The following is a 23,515-nucleotide window of genomic DNA, read 5'->3' on the forward strand; positions in this document are numbered from 1 at the left end:
CCTGACTGTGGTTTTGTTCATACAGAGCCCCTGATTTTCCATTTGTTAATCACAGTTTGAATGCTGCTGACTGGCATTATCAATTCCTTGGATATCTTTTTGTATCCCTTTCCTGTTTTATATAGTTCAACTACCTTTTTCCGTAGATCCATTGACAATTCTTTTCCTTTCCCCATTACTCACAATCCAGAAATGTCAGTAGCTTGATGAAAGATGCAAGAGTCTGTCTGGATCCCAGAAACTCTCAGCTTTTATGCACGCACACTGATTACAAGCAAACAGGTCATAGGTAAGGATGTTACCTTTAGTAGCCATTCAACCCATTTGTGTCAACTTCTGTGCATGTTATCAGGCCAAAATCACCAGGGTACATGAACTTTTGATCAGGGTCATTTGGATGTTTTGGGTTGTCATTATGATTTAAAAAGAGAAAACACAGTAGTTTGACAATAAATAGCTTCACCCAACCACTAACCATGAGTGGAGAAAAAGTTTTGGTGTTATCATTCATATTCTCCGAAAAAAGGACAAGAAAGCAAAAATTCTGCCGCCACAGCTCTGGCAAAAATTAAGAGACCACTGCATGGTTTTACACTAAAAATCACCATCTCTACAGAGTGGGCCATGTATATGGATACACCTAAATAAAATGGGAATGGTTGGTGAGATCAACTTCCTGTTTATGGCACATAAGTATATGGGAGGGGGAAAACTTTTCAAGATGGGTGGTGACCATGGCGGCCATTTTGAAGTTGACAGACTGAAATCAGAATTTAGCAAAGGAGGCCACTTCTAGCTAAATAGAAAGGATAGGACAGAGTACTATGCGGTCAGTATTAAAACACTAGAAAATATCCACCACAGAAAATACAAAATCTCCACAGCTAACTAAAGATATGGAGGGTATATCTGCATCTCCAGAGATACCAGCTTGGCTAAACAAATCCTTATACAGACCAAGCTGGACAAGACAAAAACATGGAAAAGAACTGAACAATAAGGGTATGTTTCCACTGTCAGGATGGCCGGCGGTATCGCCGCAGCGGCGAAGCCGCTCGGCGCTAAGCCCCGCCCCCTTTCTGGGACGCGATCATGCCGGATGTGTTAACTCTTCACATCCGGGATGATCGCTCTCTCCCATAGCGCCCTGTGATATGCCTTGCGGGGACGCTGCGTCCCCGCAAGGTGTACAGACATGCTGCGATCTGAAAAGACGCGCAGCATGTCCGTAGTCGCAGGGCCGCCGCGTGCGGGTTTCCATGCATAGTGGAGACGGGATTTCATAAAATCCCCTCCACTATGCTGGAACATCTGGACGCTGCTTGTTTGACGCTGCAGCTCTGCGCAGCGTCAAACAAGCAGCGTTTCCTGACCGTGGAAACATACCCTTAGGCCACAGCATGTGGACAGCAAAAATCAAGGCCAGAACTTATCTTTGTTGAAATGAACAGCAAAGCAGGAGAGACCAGGGATGTGAATCCTCCAGGAACAATGGACAACTGGCACTGACTAAAGGGTCAAGCAAGACTAAATAGCTCAGTCAGAATTGCAAAAAGTGAACACACCTGATAAATGCTGCGATCCAGAGACAGCAGTGCTACCACTTATAACCACCGGAGGGAGCCCAAGAGCAAAATTCACAACAGCCTCCATCCTTAAAATTTCGAAGACGGCAGTCCATTACAACAAGGTCAAGCAGCAGACACTGGAGACAACAAAACTACAGACCGGCAGAGGGCGAAAACGACTCTCCATTGACCGGGATGATCGTCATCTAATTTTAATATCACTCAGCAACCGCAGGATGACATGAAGTGACCTACAAAAGGAATGGCAAATGGCAGCTAGGGTGAAGTGCACGGCAAGAACAGTTCGTAACAGGCTCCTAGAGGCAGGCCTCAAGTCATGTAAAGCTAGAAAAAAGCCTTATATCAATGAGAAGCAAAGGAGAGCCAGGATGAAGTTTGCCAAAGACCATAAGGATCTGACCATAGAGGACTGGAGTAAGGTAATCTTCTCTGATGAGTCTAATTGCCAGCTTTGCCCAACACTGGTCATCTAATGGTTAGACGGAGACCTGGAGAGGCGTACAAGCGACAGTGTCTTGCACCCACTGTGAAATTTGGTGGAGGATCGTTGATGATCTGGCGATGCTTCAGCAAGACTGGAATTGGGCAGGTTAATCTTTGCGAAGGACGTATGAATCAAGCCGCATACAAGGTTATCCTTGAAAAACACTTGCTTCCTTCTGCTCAGGTAATGTTCTCCAACTCTGAGGACTGTTTTTTTCCAGCAGGACAATGCCCCATAACTAACAGCTAGGCTAATCAATGTGTGGATGAAGGAGCACCACATCAAGTCCCTCTCATGGGCAGCCCAATCTCCAGACCTGAACCCAATTCAAAACCTATGGAATGTAATCAAGAGGAAGATGGATAGTCACAAGCCATCAAACAAAGAAGAACTACTTAAATTTTTGTGCCAGGAGTGGCATAAGGTCACCCAAAAGAAGTGAAAGACTGGTGGAAAGTATGCCAAGACGCATGAAAGCTGTGATTAAAAATCATGGTTATTCCACCAAATATTGATTTCTGAACTCTTCCGGAGTTAAAACATGAGTATTGTTGTTTCTAAATGAATAAAAACTTTCTTTGCATTATTTGAGGTCCGAAAGCACTGTTTCTTTTTTATTATTTTGACGATTTCTCATTTGCTGCAAATAAATACAAAATAGCTTTGAATTTCGGAGACATGTCAGTAGTTTACAGAATAAAATAACATTGCACATGTTACTCAAAAATATACCTATAAAGAGAAAAATCAGAAAAACTGAAAATTTTGCAGTGGTCTCTTAATTTTTGCCAGAGCTGAGCTTCGACAGCATGATTTTCTATGCAGCGGTCACGCTCGGGAGGGGAGAGCTATACCGCTGTCTGGCTCTTCCCTATAGCTGCAGGTAAATAGCATTATCGTATGTGACAGATTCCCTTTTAGACTGCCTAGTCTAAGTTTGCAGTGTCTATGATTTAGACAGTATTGATAAAACTGCCCAGTGTCTTTTATTTCCTTAGTCAAGATCTCTTCTTCCTTATGAATGTAGACTTTTTTTTATTTAGATTTAGGTTCTAAAGATTCTTACTACAGACCTAATACTCCTAACAGCTGAGGGGGTGCTACAGTTATAGCCCATCTGATCCTTTGTCAGCTAAATTTGCTTGACTACAGAATGAAGCAATTTATCAAGAGATTTGTGCTGCATAGACTAGACACAATTTTTCCAATGGAAATTCCCATATTTAACTTAACTCACCAACAGAAGGCAGAGATGTAGAAGAGGAGGAATTAAGGGAAAATATTACAATAGAAACTTACAGAACAATTTGTTGCACAGTGTTTACGTTCATGTCAAATAACACCAGAAAATCCCTTTATTATCTCTTTGTTTCCTTCATGCTATTTGAAGGGTTGAAATGGGTTATAAATATGTAAGATGGGAAAGACATAGGCTGAGCATAATTAGCACATAGAGTGATTATTTTATTGGAACACATGCAGGACTTTTGCATTATGCCAATGTACCTGTGTTTTCTTTGGCAAGATTATCAGCAATTTCCCAATAGTCATAGCTGTGCAGGATACTGTTAGTAATACTGACGTGGTTGGCTGCCATCTGGTGAATGCGCTGGGGAATGCTTATAATAGAGCTAGAACTAGAGCTGGTGGCACCAGAGCTGGGGATACTTCCTTGAGAGCTCACTGGAGAAGGTGTAGGGGACAATGGCAATGAAGTTCCTGTGGTTCTAGATTATACATAAAATAGGCATGTTGTTCAATACATAAAGATATTTAACATCATTATATTATTCTAGCCAACAAGCAAACAGTTTGCTCAGAATATGCACATTCTTCCCAATTCTCTTAAACTTACAGCCCTACCTTTCTCATTTTCAAATAGGGATAGAACTAGAAATAATTAAAGAGAGAAGCCATGACAGGATTTCTGTACAGAGATTCACCGATATTAGATAAGAACACCACCTTTCAGGCTGGCTATCCATCATTCTATAATGCTGTGAAACACCAACCCCCAGAGCAAGGGACCTAACTCCAAGAAAGAGACATGGCAAGGATATACATATAATTATAATATTCCTTTATTTTGTAATGGTCATAACATATATATATATATATGTGCATATTTTGGAAGGATATAAAAATACAATCACAGAGATAAAATCACAAAAATTTAGATAAAAACTATATAAGTAGATATAAAGTATGCCAAAAAAGGAGATTAATATCAGGACTCTCATTAAAATGGAAAAGAATAAAATAAAATAATATAATGTGAACACTAGTGCTAAAAAAGTATAAAAATATATATCAAAAGTGAGCGTATAACACAAAAATGTCTATGGGGTTTTTAAATAAAGTAACCCATGATACAATATAATCTGACCATATGGCCAACCACCATATAAAAAAGTGCAATGCGCAAACAAACAATGTGGTAAATAACCAGGAAGTAACACTGTGCAAAAGTAGCAATATGTAAACAAGAAAGTGATAAGGGGAGATGATTGGGAGAGTACCTGTACCTTAAATAGCGACACTAAATCCAACCAAAGCGCACCCCGACGGGCATTTCGGATATAGAATCCTTCGTCAGCCCCTGACGAAGGATTCTATATCCGAAACGCGCGTCGGGGTGCGCTTTGGTTGGATTTAGTGTCGCTATTTAAGGTACAGGTACTCTCCCAATCATCTCCCCTTATCACTTTCTTGTTTATATATTGCTACTTTTGCACAGTGTTACTTCCTGGTTATTTACCACATTGTTTGTTTGCGCATTGCACTTTTTTATATGGTGGTTGGCCATATGGTCAGATTATATTGTATCATTGGTTACTTTATTTAAAAACCCCATAGACATTTTTGTGTTATACGCTCACTTTTGATATATATTTTTATACTTTTTTAGCACTAGTGTTCACATTATATTATTTTATTTTATTCTTTTCCATTTTAATGAGAGTCCTGATATTAATCTCCTTTTTTGGCATACTTTATATCTACTTACCGTATATACTCGAGTATAAGCCGACCCGAGTATAAGCCGACCCCCCTAATTTTGCCACAAAAAACTGGGAAAACTTATTGACTCGAGTATAAGCCTAGGGTGGAAAATGCAGCAGCTACCGGTGAATTTCAAAAATAAAAATAGATGCTCCATACCGTTCATTATTGCCCCATAGCTGTGCCATACAGTGCTCTGCACCGTTCATAATTGCCCCATAGCTGTGCCATATAGTGCTCTGCACCATTATTGTCCCATAGCTGTGCCATATAGTGCTCTGCACCATTATTGCCCCATAGCTGTGCCATATAGTGCTCTGCACCATTATTGCCCCATAGCTGTGCCATATAGTGCTCTGCACCATTATTGCCCCATAGCTGTGCCATATAGTGCTCTGCACCGTCCATTATTGCCCCATAGCTGTGCCATATAGTGCTCTGCACCATTGCCCCATAGCTGTGCCATATAGTGCTCTGCACCGTCCATTATTGCCCCATAGCTGTGCCATATAGTGCTCTGCACCGTTGCCCCATAGCTGTGCCATATAGTGCTCTGCACCGTACATTATTGCCCCATAGCTGTTGCTGCTGCTGCAATAAAAATAATAAAACACATACTCACCTGTCTTGCCTGCAGCTCCTCGGCGCCATCTTCCCGGCGTCTCTCCGCACTGACTGATCAGGCAGAGGGCGGCGCGCACAGTATATGCGTCATCGCGCCCTCTGACCTGCACAGTCAGTGCGGAGAGAGAGACGCCGGGAAGATGGAGACAGCGCCCGGCGTGTGGAACGAGGGAAGGTAAATATGTAATACTTACCTGCTCCCGGCGTCCCGCTCCTTCCCCTGCCTGTCTTCGGTGCCGCAGCCTCTTTCTCTATCAGCGGTCACCGGCACCGCTTCATTAGAGAAATGAATAGGCGGCTCCGCCCCTATGGGAGGTGGAGCAGCCTATTCATTTCTCTAATGAGCGGTCCCACGTGACCGCTCAGGGGAAGAGCTGCGGCACCCGGAGACCGTGGGACGGGCAGGGGGAGCGACAGGATCGCCGGGACTAGGTAAGTATGCCTCAGCGCCCTCTCCCCCTCACCCGCCGACCCTGCCACAGACCGTGACTCGAGTATAAGCCGAGGGGGCACTTTCAGCCCAAAAATTTGGGCTGAAAATCTCGGCTTATACTCGAGTATATACGGTATATAGTTTTTATCTAAATTTTTGTGATTTTATCTCTGTGATTGTATTTTTATATCCTTCCAAAATATGCACATATATATATATGTTATGACCATTACAAAATAAAGGAATATTATAATTATATGTATACCCTTGCCATGTCTCTTTCTTGGAGTTAGGTCCCTTGCTCTGGTGGTTGGTGTTTCACTGCTTTCAAGTGGTTTCCACTTACTCTATTTTGTTTTCACTGGGGTCTCCATAAGTAGATATCAACATATATTTCAATTGATATAAGTATATATTGCCCCTTTAGTGTCAACATTTTCTGGTTTCATTCCATAATGCTGTATATCTGCCCCCTACCGACCTTCAAGACAAGAAAAAGAGCTTTTATTATACTCACCTGTGGGGCAGTCCCTACATCATATGCACAGTCTTCCTGGCATCACACTCCTGCAGTGCAAAGGCCAAGGGAAAGTGAAAGAGCCCCGGCACATATGCACTGCAGCACTTTAGTTTGCACCAGTCAGTGCAGAGAAGTATGCCTGCGCAGGAGCGTGATGCCAGGAACCGTGTGGATGACATAGTGACGTGTCATCCACACAAAGCAAGAATTAGAACGGCATCGCAAGAAGGGAAGCTCCGACCAAGACCAGCGACACCCCTCAAACTGGACTACCCCACAGGTGAGTATAAAAATAGCTCTTTTTCTTGTCTTGTAGGTCGGTTTGGGGGCAGATATACAGCATCAAAGAATTTTATGTGACCGCTCAGCAAAACATCCAGATGTAGCTTGTTGGGCTTGTTGTTGGCCCCTTCCTAGGCTATTAATATCAGCCCGCAGCTGTCTGCCTAACCTTTGCTGGTTATTAAAAATAGGAGAGACACCACATCATTTTTTTGGGGGGTCACCCCTTCTAAATAATCAGCAAAGGCTAAGTAGACATCTGTAAGCTGATATTAATAGCCTGGGAATCTCTATGTTTATTACCCACTTCCCAGACTATAAATATCAGTGTCCAGTTGTCAGCTTTCCCTCAGCTAGTTAAGAAAAATATGGGGGACCCCACACCATTTTTTAAATTTATTTGTTAGCTAAATACATGTACAGTAAACACACAAATTGCACTGATTATATATCTCAATGACCTTTATCTATATCTGTATAAAAGATTGTTTTAGCAGTTAGAAAACTACGGTAGATTGAAATGACAGAGAATTACTGTATGTAAAAGCTGATATAAAAAAGGTATTAGCACTGACATGATATACAGATGCTAGATGAGAAAAAAAAACCTGACACTCGCCTGACATTCTCCAACTTTTCTGGCTGAGAATCTCAGCTACTTTATATACGCAGATGTGAGTACACCCTTATAGGAATAGTTGGGTAGAGAAACAACATCAGGTAGAGTTAGGTACACTGATAGCCATACGAATAGTTGGGTATGGATCCAGTGACAGGACTAGGTGAATAGAGTATGTACCTCAGTTAAGTGAAAAATAAGTGAAGAATAACACTTTACTATGATTTATAGCAAAAGAATCTGAGATATATAATTCAGAGCAGTTTCAGGTATAAAGCAGCCTCATGTAGAATGACTATGCCTGGATACAATATGTTTAATTCATGATAAAATGCACAAAGTGTGAATGTTACACCTGTATTGCATGGCATCGTGAGACAAATGTCTACTATTACCAAATCAACATTTAGTCGGTGCGTTTATGGATAATTATTGAATTATCATGAGTTTTTGTGGTAAACTACCTATATTTTGATGTGTGCAAAAAGAGTTTCTAGCTAAAAATATCGATGTGAATACTTTTCTGCCCAATGATGACAGAAGTATTCTAGGAGTGATACCTTTATTGGCTAACCAGAAAATAATATGTTTGCAAGCTTTCAGAGCACAAAGGCTCCTTCTTCAGGCGGCCTATCTTGCCTGAAGAAGGAGCCTCTGTGCTCTGAAAGCTTGCAAACATATTATTTTATGGTTAGCCAATAAAGGTATCACTCCTAGAATACTTCTGTCATCATTGGGCAGAAAAAAGTATTCACATCGATTTTTCTGGCTAACACGGTACCACAATACAATTTGTTATTGTACATCATAACTAAAAATATGTATTTTACTCTATATATTCTATAAAAAGAAGGTTTTAATGCCACAAAATACAAGACAACAACACCAGATCATTGATGACATTGGGTATAATTATAAAGCATAATGACCATAATATCCATAAACCTTGTATTAATAGTATAAATACCAATCTGACGTGTATACCATGAGTGGTCTTTCCCACTATAGGTGCGACATGCAGAGTCCCACAGACCAAAGTCCCCAGTCCTGAGTACCATATTGTACCCTAAGACTGGGTAAGACTATTCATATTGTTCGTTCACATGTTAAATGGTATTTATACTACTAATACATAGTTTATGGATTTTATGGTTATTATGCTTTACAATTATGCCCATGTTACAACGTGATATGCACCTTCATTGTAATTTATGATCTGGTTTTGTCGTCTTGTATTTTGTGGCATTAAAGCCGCATTTTTATATAATTTATACAATAAAATACATATTTTAGCTAACAGTTCCCTTTGCTTTTTGTTCAGTTTAGAGCCCGGAGTTGTTAATGGTTACTACTATAAATCCTAGAGACTGCTTCCATGCTGGATTAGCCTAGCTCTTAATTCGACTATGTACTCATTGGATTTGATTTTTCTCACTGTATTTGTATGTATTAAAGTATACATACAAATGTACAAAAGTAAAACAGAAAAAGAATATATTTCACTGTATAATTGGGTGCTCGGATAGGATACCACTCCATACAACCTATATAAAAACAGGATCCGGCACTCTCAATTGTGCAAAAAAGAAAAAGTCTTTATTTGAAATGCAGTCCAATATATGCAACGTTTCAGTCTAACGCTCAGGCCTTCATCAGATAGATTGCTATGTAGATAGTGGGACAGTAAACCACACTATATAGGAAAGTGAAATAGCCAACCGGCGCACACTACTTTTTTTTTCACATTTGAGAGTGCCGGATCTTCTTTTTGTATAGCATATGTGAAAATCATTTTTTCCATGTCAAATGTGTCCATAGACTGTGACAAAGTCTTCACAATTACTCTTGCACGTAGATTTGCACAGAAGTAATGTTAAAAATGAAATAAACAGCCCTGTAATACTGTAAGCGGAGGAATACTTTCATCAGCCATTATTATCATTGCTTACTTTCCATTGGCATTCCAGGGTGATTGTACTCGTGGCCCTTTAGATGAAGTCTGAAAAGCAATATAAAATAGGTGATAGTCATAAAAGCAAGTCATTTTCAGAAAATGACATTATCAAATCAGTTTTCTTATAAAATTTTAGTTTGTTTTGTGAATGTAGCTATCCATATATCCATCTTGAAACATTCCAGTTTATTTTAAATTGGGAAATAAACACATAACAACATAAAGTCCTTTATTTGAAATAAAACAAAACACCACATGGATTAGGTGTAAGGGTACCGTCACACAGTGCCATTTTCATCGCTACGACGATTCGTGACGTTCTAGCGATATCGTTACGATCTCTCTGTGTCTGACACGCTACTGCGATCCGGATCCCCGCTGAGAATCGTACGTCGTAGCAGATCGTTTGAAACTTTCTTTCGTCGTCTAGTGTCCAGCTGTGGTGGCATGATTGCATCGTGTGACACAGGTTGTATACGATGTGCGCACAGTAACCAACGGCTTCTACATGGCAAATACGTCATGAAATTATCGCTCCAGCGCCGTGTATTGCAACGTGTGACCGCAGTCTACGACGCTGGAGCGATAATCATACGACGCTGCAACGTCACGAATCGTGCCGTCGTAGCGATGAAAATGGCACTGTGTGACGGTACCCTAAGATGAGTGTTTTTGCTGTTTATTATTTTCTGTTTTTTGTTTTTGTTTTTTTTACAAGGGACAAGTGCTTCAATCGAATAGGCGTAAGGTGAGTGTAACTGTGTTTTTTGTTTTTAAATAAATGTGTAAAACAGGGTGTTTTGTTTTATTTAAAATGAAATACTTTATTCTTGTTGTGTGTTTATTTCAATACTTACTATAGGGTTAGTAATGGGGGCATCTTATAGACGCCTCTCCATTACTAACCCCCCGACTTGATGTCACCGGACAATACAAAGGTGACATCAACCCTTACCCTATCACCCCACTTGCTACCGGCACAGGGCAAGTGGAAAGAGCGAGGATAAGGGCCAGATTTGGCACATCTTATGGATGTGCCATTTCTGGGGCAGCTGAGAGCTGATGTTGGTAGCCTAGGAGGGGGCCATATCTCTGACCCCTTTCCGGGCTATTAATATCAACCCACAGCTTTCTGTTTAGCCTTTGCTGGTTTGAATTTATAGGGAGACCTTACGTAACTTTTTCTGGGGTCCACCGTAAATTCACCAGAAAAGGCTAAGCAAACAGCTGTGGGCTGTTATTAATAGCCTGGGAACCTTATGGGGTATTATCTGTTGTCCCAAGTTGCTGACATCAGTCCCCAACAGTTGGCTTTCTCTCTGCTGGTTCTGAAAATTGCTCAGGAGCCCACACCGTTTTTTAAATTTAACTCTTTATTTTACACAGAAGTTACACAGCTGCTGCTGAATACAGCTCTCGTGAATGTTTCATGGTGGCGCTGATCTGTGCGAGAAAAAGACGCTTATCAGAGATGCCTTCAGCAGCCGGCCAGTGCTTGGGAACAGCACGAACTGTACTGCTTGTTCCCAGGCACTGGTACGTGTTACATTAATGTAACACCCAGACATAGTGAAAGCAGAAGAAGGCACTTTGGCTGAAACGCGCATTGGGGTGGTGGCACCTCAACGCACAGGTAACAATTTGCTATTTATTTGATTGTTTGCTCTCCTCACTAGTGTTTACATTTCCCTATACACATTTGATTCCTTTCCTCCTCCATTAGATAGGTATTGTTTACCATTATATTTACAAGGAGCCATACTCTCTATTTCTGAGCTTATCTTTTATTATTATTCTTGTTCCCACTTACCCCTTTGAGTTTCGGTTCCACTTCTCTTGTCTCTCTCCGTCAGCACCCTACTATCTAACTGTTATGCATGCATTTAAAAAAGTTTTTTTTAACTTGTTTTCAATAAAGCTTTACCTTTTATACGACTACTCATTGGTTCTTGGGTGCCTTTTTCTCTTTATATGCCCTCTCATGTTTATTGCATTGAACCAATTTATCTAATCCTTTAATATTCACACAGTGGTCACTTGACCTGTTTAAATATGTACTGTGGTTTGTTACCCATATAGTATTTACCTAATACAGAGAACAATAATTGGAACTATATATGACCAAACAATTTCTAGTGTGAGCATATGGTGGCATACAGATACATGACTGTGGGCAATAAATTCCTGTTTATATGAAGCCATGTGCGGCCGACAATCAATGCTTTCAATGTCCACAGAAAAGATGCAATGAACCAACAAGCATGTGTTTGATTGTTTGTCAATATCCATCAGATTATCTACGTAGAATGCGATGTCCCATTTACAAGAGTCAGAATTTTTACATTGTTCTTGATTCATATGACAGATACAGCAGCTATAATTAAGAACTATTAAGAGTATATTCACACATGATGGTTTTGTGGTCCATTTTGCTGCTATAATTGCAATACTACAGCAAAAACAAACAAACTGCAATTTCATTATTGCAGTGGTTTTGAAAAATTGTAAAAAAAATTTTTGCCACAATATGGAAAAAAAATTTTTTTACATGTTAATAAACTGTTAGCAGTTTGTAATGTTGGCATCTCTGGTCCTGCACAGATTTTGTCATATATTTTAAAATACAGGTTGACATCTTACCTTAAAATAATCAATGAGAGCTTTAGAATACTTCACTGCATGATCCCTTTTGAGGCGAAACATTCTCCAGTACAGAAGAGCCAAACAGCGGTAACTAGAAGTATATAAATATGCCAATAAAACACAGTCCATAAATTACATCACATGACGTTGTGCCAGTACTAAAATAATTTATAAATGTGATGTCAGTAAAATAGTTGTGAAGATTGATAGTAAAATCAAACTTGTGCTATGCTCCTCTTTTTCATATGATGGTCAGGAGATGCTTTGATGGAATGACTGAAATAATTTGTATTAGTACTAGTGATGAGCGAGTATGCTCGTTACTCAAGTTTTCCTGAGCATGCTCGGATGGTCTCCGAGTATTTTGGCGTTATCGGAGATTTCATTTTTGTCGACCCAGCTGCATGATTTGCGGCTGCTAGACAGCTTGAATATATGTGGGGACTTTTTTTTCCTCTTTTAATCGATCGCATTAATTTACTTTATATTTTGATAGATTGGACATTTCTGAACGCAGCGATACCAAATATGTGAATTTTTTTAAATTGTTTTATTTTCACTGGGACAAAAGGGGGATTATTTGAACTTGATTTTTTTATTTTTTTTCATATTTTTAAAAACTTTTATTTTCACTTTTTACTGTACTTGTTAGAGCCCTTCCGGAACTTGAAGCTGCGATTATTCGAACTCTTAAATAGCAGACATCACAATCTCCGTGGCTTGCAGTAACAGGAGGGTCATGATGACAAGCATGGGGGTCATCAGCAGACCTCCGACTGTCATGACAATCCATCAGCACCCTGCGATCACATCATGAGCGTGCTGATTGGAAAGTCGTATGACTTACACCTCTGTAGGAGCCTGTTAAATCCTGCTGTCAGTTATTGACAGTGAGATTTAACAGGGTAAACAGCAGCAGGAGGAGCAGAATTCGACCCTCGGCTGTTAAAAGCACATGATGGCTGATTAAATCAGTTGTCATGTACAGAGAAAGATTGCAGGGACACATGATATGAAGAAAATATACGTCGTATGTCGTGAAGGGGTTACATTAAAGGGACATAAAGTAAAGCTTATAATGTATTCCAATTCATGAGTAATAATAATTATTAGGCTACACACCATAGAGCTGTCATTTTCTTGTCCTGAGTAGATGCACTGTGTCTCAAATGTGAATTTAGCCTCAAGGCATACCTTTAAAAAACAAACATACATAAATTTATAAAATATTCACAGATGACACAGCATACAAACAATATATAGCTATTAGCGCCAAGTGAATCAATTTGATGAAAACCAAGAAGATAAACAAAAGGGTCATTTACTAATATACCATGGACTATAATAAACTCCTATAAAATAATCTTTATTAAATATTATTAAAATATGGTAAAAATAGACATCAAGGCAAAACACATATAATAAAAATGTATATATGTCATGGGATAGGAGGGGGGTGGGATTTAAAATCCCCTAATATAATCCTAAAATATCCCTACCTGTCTATAGAGGTTTGCGCCATAATGTAGCTGATATGGTGCCCCGACTTACCATGAACTGATCCTATTTGTCCCCAAGAGACCCTATCCACTTAATTAACCCCTTCACCCCGAAGCCTGTTTTCACCTAAGTGACAGGGCCAATTTTTACAATTCTGACCACTGTCACTTTATGAGGTCATAACTCTGAAACGCTTCAACGGATCCTGGTGATTCTGACACTGTTTTCTCGTGAAATATTGTACTTCATGATAGTGGTAAAACTTCTTCGATATGACTTGCATTTATTTGTGAAAAAAACAAAAATTTGTTGAAAATTATGAAAATTTAGCAATTTTCAAACTTTTAGCTTTTATGCCCTTAAATTAGAGAGTTATATCACATAATATAGTTAATAAACAACATTTCCCACATGTCTGCTTTACATCAGCACAATTTTGGAAACATAATTTTTTTTTGTTAGGGAGTTATAAGGGTTAAAATTTGACCAGTGATTTCTCATTTTTGCAACAAAATTTGCAAAACCATTTTTTTTACGGACCACCTCACACTTGAAGTGACTTTGAGGGGTCTATATGACAGAAAATGCCCAAAAGTGACACCATTCTAAAAACTGCACCCCTCAAGGTACTCAAAACCACATTCAAAAAGTTTATTAACCCCTCAGGTGCTTCACAGGAATTTTTGGAATGTTTAAAAAAAAATTGAACATTTAACTTTTTTTCACAAAATTTTTACTTCAGATCCAATTTGTTTTATTTTACCAAGGGTAACAGGAGAAATTGGACCACAAAAGTTGTTGTACAATTTGTCCTGAGTACGCTGATACCCCACATGTTGGGGTAAACCATTGATTAGGCACATGGCAGAGCTCGGAAGGGAAGGAGCGCCATTTGACTTTTCAATGCAAGATTTGCTGGAATTGAGATCGGAACCCATGGCTCAATTGGAGAGCCCCTGATGTGCCTAAACAGTGGAAACCCCCACAAGTGACAACATTTTGGAAAGTAGACCCTCTAAGGAACTAATCTAGATGTGTGTTGAGCACTTTGAACCTCCAAGTGCTTCACAGAAGTTTATAATGTAGAGCCGTAAAAAAAATGTCATATTAATTTTCACAAAAAATGATCTTTTTGCCCCAAATTTTTTATTTTCCCAAGGGTAACAGGATAAATTGGACCTCAAAAGTTGTTGTGCAATTTGTCCTGAGTACGCTGATACTTCATATATGGGGATAAAGCACTGTTTGAGCACATGGCAGAGCTCAGAAGGGAAGGAGCGCCGTTTGACTTTTCAATGCAAAATTGGCTGGAATTGAGATCGGAACCCATGTCGCCTTTGGAGAGCCCCTGACGTGCCTAAACAGTGGAAACCCCCAACAATGGACCCCATTTTGGAAAGAAGACCCCCTAAGGAACTTATCTAGATGTGTGGTGAGCACTGTTAACCCCCAATTGTTTCACTAAAGCTTAGAATGTAGCGCTGTGAAAATTAAAAAAATCATTTTTTCTTTCCACAAAATGATGTTTCAGCCCGCAATTTTTTTTTTCCCAAGGGTAACAGGAGAAATTGGACCACAAAAGTTATTGTCCAATTTGTCCTGAGTATGCTGATATCCCATACATGGGGGGAACCACTGTTTGGGCGCACGGCAGAGCTCGGAAGGGAAGAAGCGCCGTTTGAAATGCAGACTTAGCTGGATTGGTCTGCAGCTGTCATGTTGCATTTGCAGAGCCCCTGATGTACCTAAACAGTAGAAACCCCCCAAAAGTGACCCCATATTGGAAACTAGACCCCCAAAGGAACTTATCTAGATGTGTTGTGAGAACTTTGAACCAACAAGTGTTTCACTACAGTTTATAACGCAGAGCCGTGAAAATAAAAAATATTTTTTTTCCATGAAAATGATATTTTAGCCCCCACGTTTTTATTTTCCTAAAGGTAACAGGAGAAATTGGACCACAAAAGTTGTTATTCAATTTGTCCTGAGTACGCTGATACCCCATATATGGGGGGGGAACCACCGTTTGGGCACACGGCAGAGCTCGGAAGGGAAGGAGCACTGTTTTAGTTTTTCAAAGCAGAATTGGAGAGCCCCTGATGTGCCTAAACAGTGGAAACCCCCAATTCTAACTGAAATCCTAACCCCAACCTTAACCCCAGCCCTAACCCTAACCCCAACCCTAGCCCTAACCCTAACCCTAGCCCTAACTCTAGCCCTAACCGTAGCCCTAACCCTAACCCTAATGGGAAAATGGAAATACATACATTTTTTAAAATTGTATTATTTTTCCCTAACTAAGGGGGTGATGAAGGGGGGTTTGATTTACTTTTATAGCGTTTTTTTGTCGGATTTTTATGATTGGCAGCCATCACACACTAAAAGACGCTTTTTATTACAAAAAATAGTTTTTGCATCACCACATTTTGAGAGCTATAATTTATTCATATTTTGGCCCACAGAGTCATGTGAGATCTTGTTTTTTGCGGGACGAGTTGACGTTTTTATTGGTACCATTTTTGGGCACATGACATTTTTTTATCGCTTTTTATTCCGATTTTTGGGAGGCAGAATGAACAAAAACCAGCAATTCCTGAAATTCTTTTAGGGGGGGGCGTTTATACCGTTCCACGTGTGGTAAAATTGATAAAGCAGCTTTATTCTTCAGGTCAGTACGATTACAGTGATACCTCATTTATGTAATTTTTTTATGTTTTGGCGCTTTTACACAATAAAAACTATTTTATGTAAAAAAATAATTGTTTTTGCATCGCTTTATTCTGAGAGCTATAACTTTTTTATTTTTCTGTTGATGATGCTGTATGGCGGCTTTTTTTTTGCGGGACAAGATGACGTTTTCAACGGTACTATGGTTATTTATATCCGTCTTTTTGATCGCGTGTTATTCCACTTTTTGTTCGCCTGTATGATAATAAAGCGTTGTTTTTTGCCTTGTTTTTTATTTTTTATTTTTGCGGTGTTCACTGAAGGGGTTAACTAGAGGGATAATTTTATAGAGCGGGTCGTTACGGACGCGGCGATACCAAATATGTGTACTTTTATTGTTTTTTTTTTATTTAAAAAAAAAAACAGGAATTACTGGGAAATGTTTTTTTTTTCTTTATTTGGGGATTTTTTTATTTTATTTTTTATACATTGTATTTTTTTTTTTTTTACTTTTTACCATTGTCCCAGGGTGGGACATCACTGTTTTAGATCAGATCGTTGATCTGACAGTGTGCATAGCACTCTGTCAGATCAACGATGTGACAGGCACGTGCCACGTTCCAGAGGCTTGCCAGCGCCTGCTATTAGGAACTCTCAGCAGGCGCCGGCAAGCCAGGTCAGTAAATGACCCGGAAGGAGTCCCGCAGCCATCTTGGATCCAGGGACTCCTTCCAGGTCACCGGAGCAGCGCGATCTCATCGCGTTGCTCCGGTGGGAGAGCGCAGGGAGCCCCCGTCCCTGCGCGATCCACCTCTATGCCGCTGTCACTATTGACAGCGGCATCAGAGGGGTTAAATGCCCGCGATCGGCGATAGCGCTGATCGTGGGCATTGCTGCGGGGTGTCAGCTGTCATATACAGCTGACACCCGCACCCGATCACCGTGGCGCTCAGCGCGAGACCGCGGTGATCGGTCCGCCGTACTAGTACTGCGGCTGGCACAAATGCAGTGTCGGCAGCGCCATACTAGTACGGCGGATGGCGCGAAGGGGTTAAGCACTAAATCACCCAGTGAAAAATAACACTAAAATCCTATAAAATTGTATGTAGTTAGTGGGGATTAGCCCCTTCACACTGATTCCTATTAAGGATATATACATATTCATGTGAAATAAAGATTTTATAATGATACAAGTGTTCATCTGTCAAAGTCCATATACATGGTGAATGCTGTGCATAAATGAATAATATATATATATGTATATAATGTAAAGCGCCATGGAATAAATGGCGCTATAAAAATGTATAATAATAATATAATACACATTTATCTGTATTTTCTCAAGATAGTCCCGAATTCCCAAATAGTTTCCCACATCTCTTGACAGGAAAAATGCAGCGGCAAAAACGAGCGAGTAAATGAGCGCAAAAATGGTGAAAAAATTGACATGCTGTAGATTTATATCTGTAGAAGAAAACGGTGTGAATCCAGCTCCAGGATAAAATGCAAAAAAATTTTTATTTCAACATTTAAAAACGCTGCTAGAACATGACCAGCATAGAAATTAGCGGAGAGCTACCAGCACCTGACTGGACGCGTTTCGGGCAGCGAATGTGCCCTTAGTTCTCAGTATATATCTGTACCAAATCTGCAAGTTACAAATAAGCAACGTGCTCATGAGACTTCATTCACTTTGCTACATTAGGAAACCCTTCAGGTTTTGTGACAAATCTGCACCGAAAAAATGCAGCAAAACACAATGTGTGCACACAGCCTTCCGTATTTCGCGGACTATAAGATGCACCGGACCATAAGGCGCACCCCAAATTTGGGGTGAAAATTGCAGAAAAAAAGATTTTTTATAAGATGGGGGTCTGTCTTATTGTCCGAATTTACAGTATCTTACCTGAGGGCTGGCGGTGGCAGAGCAGGGTCACAAGAGGCATGGTGTCGGCAGAGGTGGGGTGATGCGGTACGGCGTGCACCTGAGCAGGGTCCCTTCCTGCTTAGGTGGGCGACGCCACGGCCTGGTGTCCATGGGAGGGTTGCAGCAGTGGTTACCGGCACAGGTGCTGGGATGAGGAGGAGCAGCGAGAGGTATGGCGTGAGAGGGGTCCCTTTCCCCGGTGAGGTGATGCAGCAGCCCGGTAATGCAGCAGAGCCGGGTGAATCCTGTTGTTACCGGTGGTGGCGGCCATCTTCCTGAGGCCGCCCGTGCGCAGATGGAGCGCTCTGCTGCCCGGGGCTTCAGGAAAATGGCCGCGGGATGCCGCTCGTGCGCAGATGGGGATCGCGGCGGCCATTTTCCTGAAGCCAAGATCTAAATCTGCGAACTCGGCTTCAGGAAAATGGCCACCGCGATCCCCATCTACGCATGTGCGGCATCCCGCGGCCATTTTCCTGAAGCCCCGGGCAGCAGAGCGCTCCATCTGCGCACGCGCGGCCTCAGGAAGATGGCCGCCACCACCGGTAACAACAGGATTCACCCGGCTCTGCTGCATTACCGGGCTGCTGCATCACCTCACCGGGCAAAGGGACCCCGCTCACTGCGCCTCCTCATCCCCGCACCTCTGCCGCCGCACCTCTGCCGCAACGGTAAGCCTGCATTGCGACTATTAGACGCACCCCCCATTTTCCCCCCTTTTTTGGGGGGGGAAAAAGTGCATCTTGTAGTCCGAAAAATACGGTAAGTCTTCTAGCATTAAATCAGTATATTCCAGCATCTATCTTTTTCTATTCTTCAAGAACGACTTCTTTTGGAGTCTGGATGGTGGATGGAGAGCGATGCTCAACTTGTCTTTTCAGAATAGGGGTCAGATCAGGAGACATACTTGGCTACTGAGCCACTTTCACCCTGTTATGTCATTTTTACTCAAACACTTCATATTTTTGTTACAAATATGCAATAATAAGAGACAACTGCAGTAATGTGCTAGAATAAAGTTTTTTTTATCCTTATGATAGGTTATGAATATTAGATCCGTGGGAATGCCAGGAGTCGGACTGCCATCTAATAGCTGATTGAAGTGACTGCATTGCTTCAGAAGATGCCCATTGTTCTGATAGTAATCGCCTATCTTAAAAATCATATTTTGATTCTTACAAACGCCTTCTAAACTCTCGCATTCCCGAAATGTTGCAGTGTGCTATGATTGCCGAGATTACCTTATAAGCTCTACTGTCTCCGAGTACATTGTATAGGGGGACTTGGATTCCATTGGCCCATGTTCCATAGCATTTCCACATTCAATGAAAGCCAAAGCTGCTTCTGTATAGTTCAGCACTTTTTCAAATTTGTCCACCTTGTAAAAAACAAATATTAAATACATAAGCAGCAATGTTACATATGTTAGAAGGAGACATGTGCGTAAATGAAAATAAAACCAAGATTCTGCATACATTCATTTGTGTGGTTTTAGTTTGTGGAAAACTCACTGCATACAGATTCATGAGTTCAATGGAAATTGTATAAATTCATATACTGTACAGTAAGCTCCCCTTAGTGGCCGACACAGGCAGACAGAATACTATAATTACATTTTGGTGATGAGTAAAAGGAAACTGCAGATATAAAGCTGTAATAATAAAAACTGAAATGTAAAGTGCAGTTTATAAGATAAACCTTGTCAACCTGAAAAAATTAGGAAAAGAAGTCTGTAAAAAAAAAGTCTCAAAATTCTTCACCAGTTCACATTGCTTCTGTGTAATCATAGGTCACAGTGAAACAGCCATCATAGTGGCATTAAGTTACATTGTTACATGAATGTGTTATCCAACAGATGTGGCTCATAGTTACGCTCAGTGCTCATCACTTGCATATATGTATTGTACTGTGCAGATGTTTTAGGCAGGTGTGGAAGATATGCTAAAGATGTTCTTTCCAAATTGTTTTGAAGAAGCATCAAGAAATGGACAACGTTATGAACAGCAGACACAGTGGTCAGCCAAGGAAGCAGTGCAGCAGATGAAAGACACGTTTACTTCCCTTCAAAATCGAGCAGTCCAGCAGTGTCATTAGCTGATAACTGGCTGCTACCTGTGAGACCTAGCTACACCTATTTACTATTCAGAAAGGTCTGTCTAGAATTGGTCTTCATGGAAGAATTGTGGTCAAAAAGCCACACTGTCATGTCTCGGTTTAGCTACCCGATCCTTTTGCTGTGTGGGTTACCCTCTTTGTTGAGCTACAGCTCGATTTGTCTCTGTCCTAATGCTGATGGTTCTTTTGTCCTTGCTTTCTTTTTGTTGTTTGCCTCACTTTAGATGTTTTCCATTTTCTCCTTTGGTTCTGTCCTATCACATTTTGGGATGGGCTTTATAAAGTCACCTCTCACTGACTTTCTTTGCTGGTTATACTTCAATGTAGATGGTGCTAGGAGTTCCAGCTCCTCAACTAGGGATTATGCTGCTTGATTAAACACAGTTGCTTTCCTGTGGTCTGATTGTAAGTCCTCCTCAAACTCTTCCCTTTCTTTAATGTTTAAGGGCATAAGCGGATTACAATCTGGGCAATCTGGGCTACCTCCCGGGGCCATAGGGGCCCTCCAGAAACTTTCCTGGACATGCTGGCGCGATGAAATTATCAGCCGGCGAACGGCAGCATGTACGCCCCACAAGTACAAGTGGATCTTTGGGGACTGGAGCAGAGAGCGAGGTGATATGGGCTATACGAGGACTCGTACTGTATATACTGTATGTATACTGTATATATATATATATATATATATATATATATATATAATGTTGCTATGAGGGGGGTTCATACTGCACATAGGGAGCTACAGTATGTGCTGGGCTCATACTGTATATAGGAGACTATGTGCAGATCATACTGTGGCTATGTGGGGCTCATACTGTATGTAGGAGGCTATATGGGGCTCACTGGATATAGGAGGCTATAAGGTAGCTCATACTGCATATACACCATGTTCCAAATTATTATGCAAATGACATTTTTCTCAGATTTTCCTAAATGGTCAGTGCAAATGACAGTCAGTCTAATAAAAGTCATCACCAGTTAGAGTATACATCGAATTTTATTGAAAAAACCTCCCAATGATAACAGTATAATCTCCAAAATGAATAAAAACTCAAAATGCACTGTTCCAAATTATTAGGCACAGTAGAATTTCTAAACATTTGATATGTTTTAAAGAACTGAAAATGCTCATTTGTGGAATTTGCAGCATTAGGAGGTCACATTCACTGAACAAAAAAGCTATTTAACTCCAAAACATCCTAAAAGGGCCAAGTTACATGTTAACATAGGAACCCTTCTTTGATATCACCTTCACAATTCTTGCATCCATTGAACTTGTGAGTTTTTGGAGAGTTTCTGCTTGTATTTCTTTGCATGAAGTCAGAATAGCCTCCCAGAGCTGCTGTTTTGATGTGAACTGCCTCCCACCCTCATAGATCTTTGGCTTGATGATACTCCAAAGGTTCTCTATAGGGTTGAGGTCAGGGGAAGATGGTGGCCACACCATGAGTTTATCTCCTTTTATGCCCATAGCACCCAACGACTCAGAGGTATTCTTTGCAGTATGAGATGGTGCATTGTCATAAATGAAGATGATTTTGCTCTTGAAGGCACGTTTCTGCTTTTTATACCATGGAAGAAAGTTGTCAGTCAGAAACTCTATATACTTTGCAGAGGTCATTTTCACACCTTCAGGAACCTTAAAGGGCCCTACCAGCTGTTTCCCCATGATTCCGGCCCAAAACATGACTCCTCCGCCTCCATGCTGACGTCGCAGCCTTGTTGGGACATGGTGGCCATCTACCAACCATCCACTACTCCATCCATCTTGACCATCCAGGTTTGCTCGACACTCATCAGTAAATAAGACTGTTTGAAAATTAGTCACAATGTATGTCTGGGCCCACTGCAATCGCTACAACTGCTTGTGAACACTGTTTAGGGGTGGCCGAATAGTAAGTTGATGCACCACAACAAGCCTTTGAAGGATCCTACACCTTGAGGTTCGAGGGACTCCAGAGGCACCAGCAGTTTCAAATATCTGTTTGCTGGTTTGTAATGGTATTTTGGCAGCTGCTCTCTTAATCCGATGAACTTACCTGGCAGAAACCTTCCTCATTATGCCTTTATCAGCACGAACACGTCTGTGCTCAGATTCAACCACCAATCTCTTAACAGTACGATGATCACGCTAAAGTTTTCGTAAAATATCTAATTTTTTCATCCCTTGACCAAGGAATTGCACTATTTGATGCTTTTCGGCAGCAGAGAGATTTTTTTTCTTTCCCATGTTACTTGAAAACTGTGGCCAGCTTAATAATGTGGAACATCATTTTTAAGTAGTTTTCCTTTAATTAGAATCACCTGGAAAACTAAGTATCACATGTGTTTAAGATTGATTTCAGTGATCCATTGAGCCCTGAGACACAATACCATCCATTAGTTTATTTGAAAAACAAAACAATTAAATCTTTAAGACACTTAAATCCAATTTGCATACTAATTTGGAACACGATGTAGGAGACTTTGTGGGGCTCATGCTGTATATAGGGAGGCTATGTGGGGCTTATGCTATATATAGGGGGCTATGTGCAGGCTCATACTAAACTGTATATAGGAGGCTATATGGGGACTCATACACTGTTTAAAGAAGCCTATGTGGGGGCTCATGCTGTATATAGGATGCTATGTGAGGGCTCATCATACTGTATATAGGGGCTGTGTGGGGCTTGTGCTGCATATAGGAGGCTATGCGGGGTTCATGCAGTATATAGGAGGCTATGCGGGCCTCATGCTGTATATAGGGGGCAATGTGGGGCTTATGCTGTATATAAGAGGCTAAGTGGAGGATCATACTGTATATAGTGAGGCTTTATGGGGACTCATTGTATATAGAAGGCTATGTGGGGCTCATACTGTATATAGGAGACTGTGTGGCTCATACTACGTATATATAATACTATATATAGGAGACTATGAGGGCTCATACTGTATATAGGGGTTATGTGGGGCTCATGCTGTATATAGGAGGCTATGTGGGATCCATGCAGTATACAGCAGGCTATGTGAGTCTCATGCTGTATATAGGGGTAGTGTGGGGGCTCATACTGTATATAGGAGACTATATGGAGGCTCATGCTGTATACAGTGATGCTATGTGGGGGCTCATACTGCATATAGGAGCCTATGTGGGGGCTCATGCTGTATATATGAGGCTA

The 23,515-nt window shown here is 40.9% G+C and overlaps 1 protein-coding gene across 2 annotated transcripts in view; it reads right to left on the reverse strand.

The window, feature by feature from the left end:
• The window catches only part of AFF3 (ALF transcription elongation factor 3), a 688,775-nt gene that overhangs the window by 11,759 nt on the left and 653,501 nt on the right, over positions 1 to 23,515 (reverse strand). For both annotated transcript variants that reach the window (XM_077296548.1, XM_077296549.1), the window contains exons 14-18: positions 19,484 to 19,620; positions 13,274 to 13,345; positions 12,149 to 12,242; positions 9,504 to 9,553; positions 3,580 to 3,800 (exon numbers count right to left, since the gene is read on the reverse strand). In XM_077296548.1, coding sequence (XP_077152663.1) covers positions 3,580 to 3,800; positions 9,504 to 9,553; positions 12,149 to 12,242; positions 13,274 to 13,345; positions 19,484 to 19,620 — 574 coding nt within the window. The remainder of the gene's footprint in view (positions 1 to 3,579; positions 3,801 to 9,503; positions 9,554 to 12,148; positions 12,243 to 13,273; positions 13,346 to 19,483; positions 19,621 to 23,515) is intronic.

The sequence above is a fragment of the Ranitomeya variabilis genome, chromosome 3 (assembly GCF_051348905.1).
Source record: "Ranitomeya variabilis isolate aRanVar5 chromosome 3, aRanVar5.hap1, whole genome shotgun sequence".
Lineage (NCBI taxonomy): Eukaryota > Metazoa > Chordata > Amphibia > Anura > Dendrobatidae > Ranitomeya > Ranitomeya variabilis.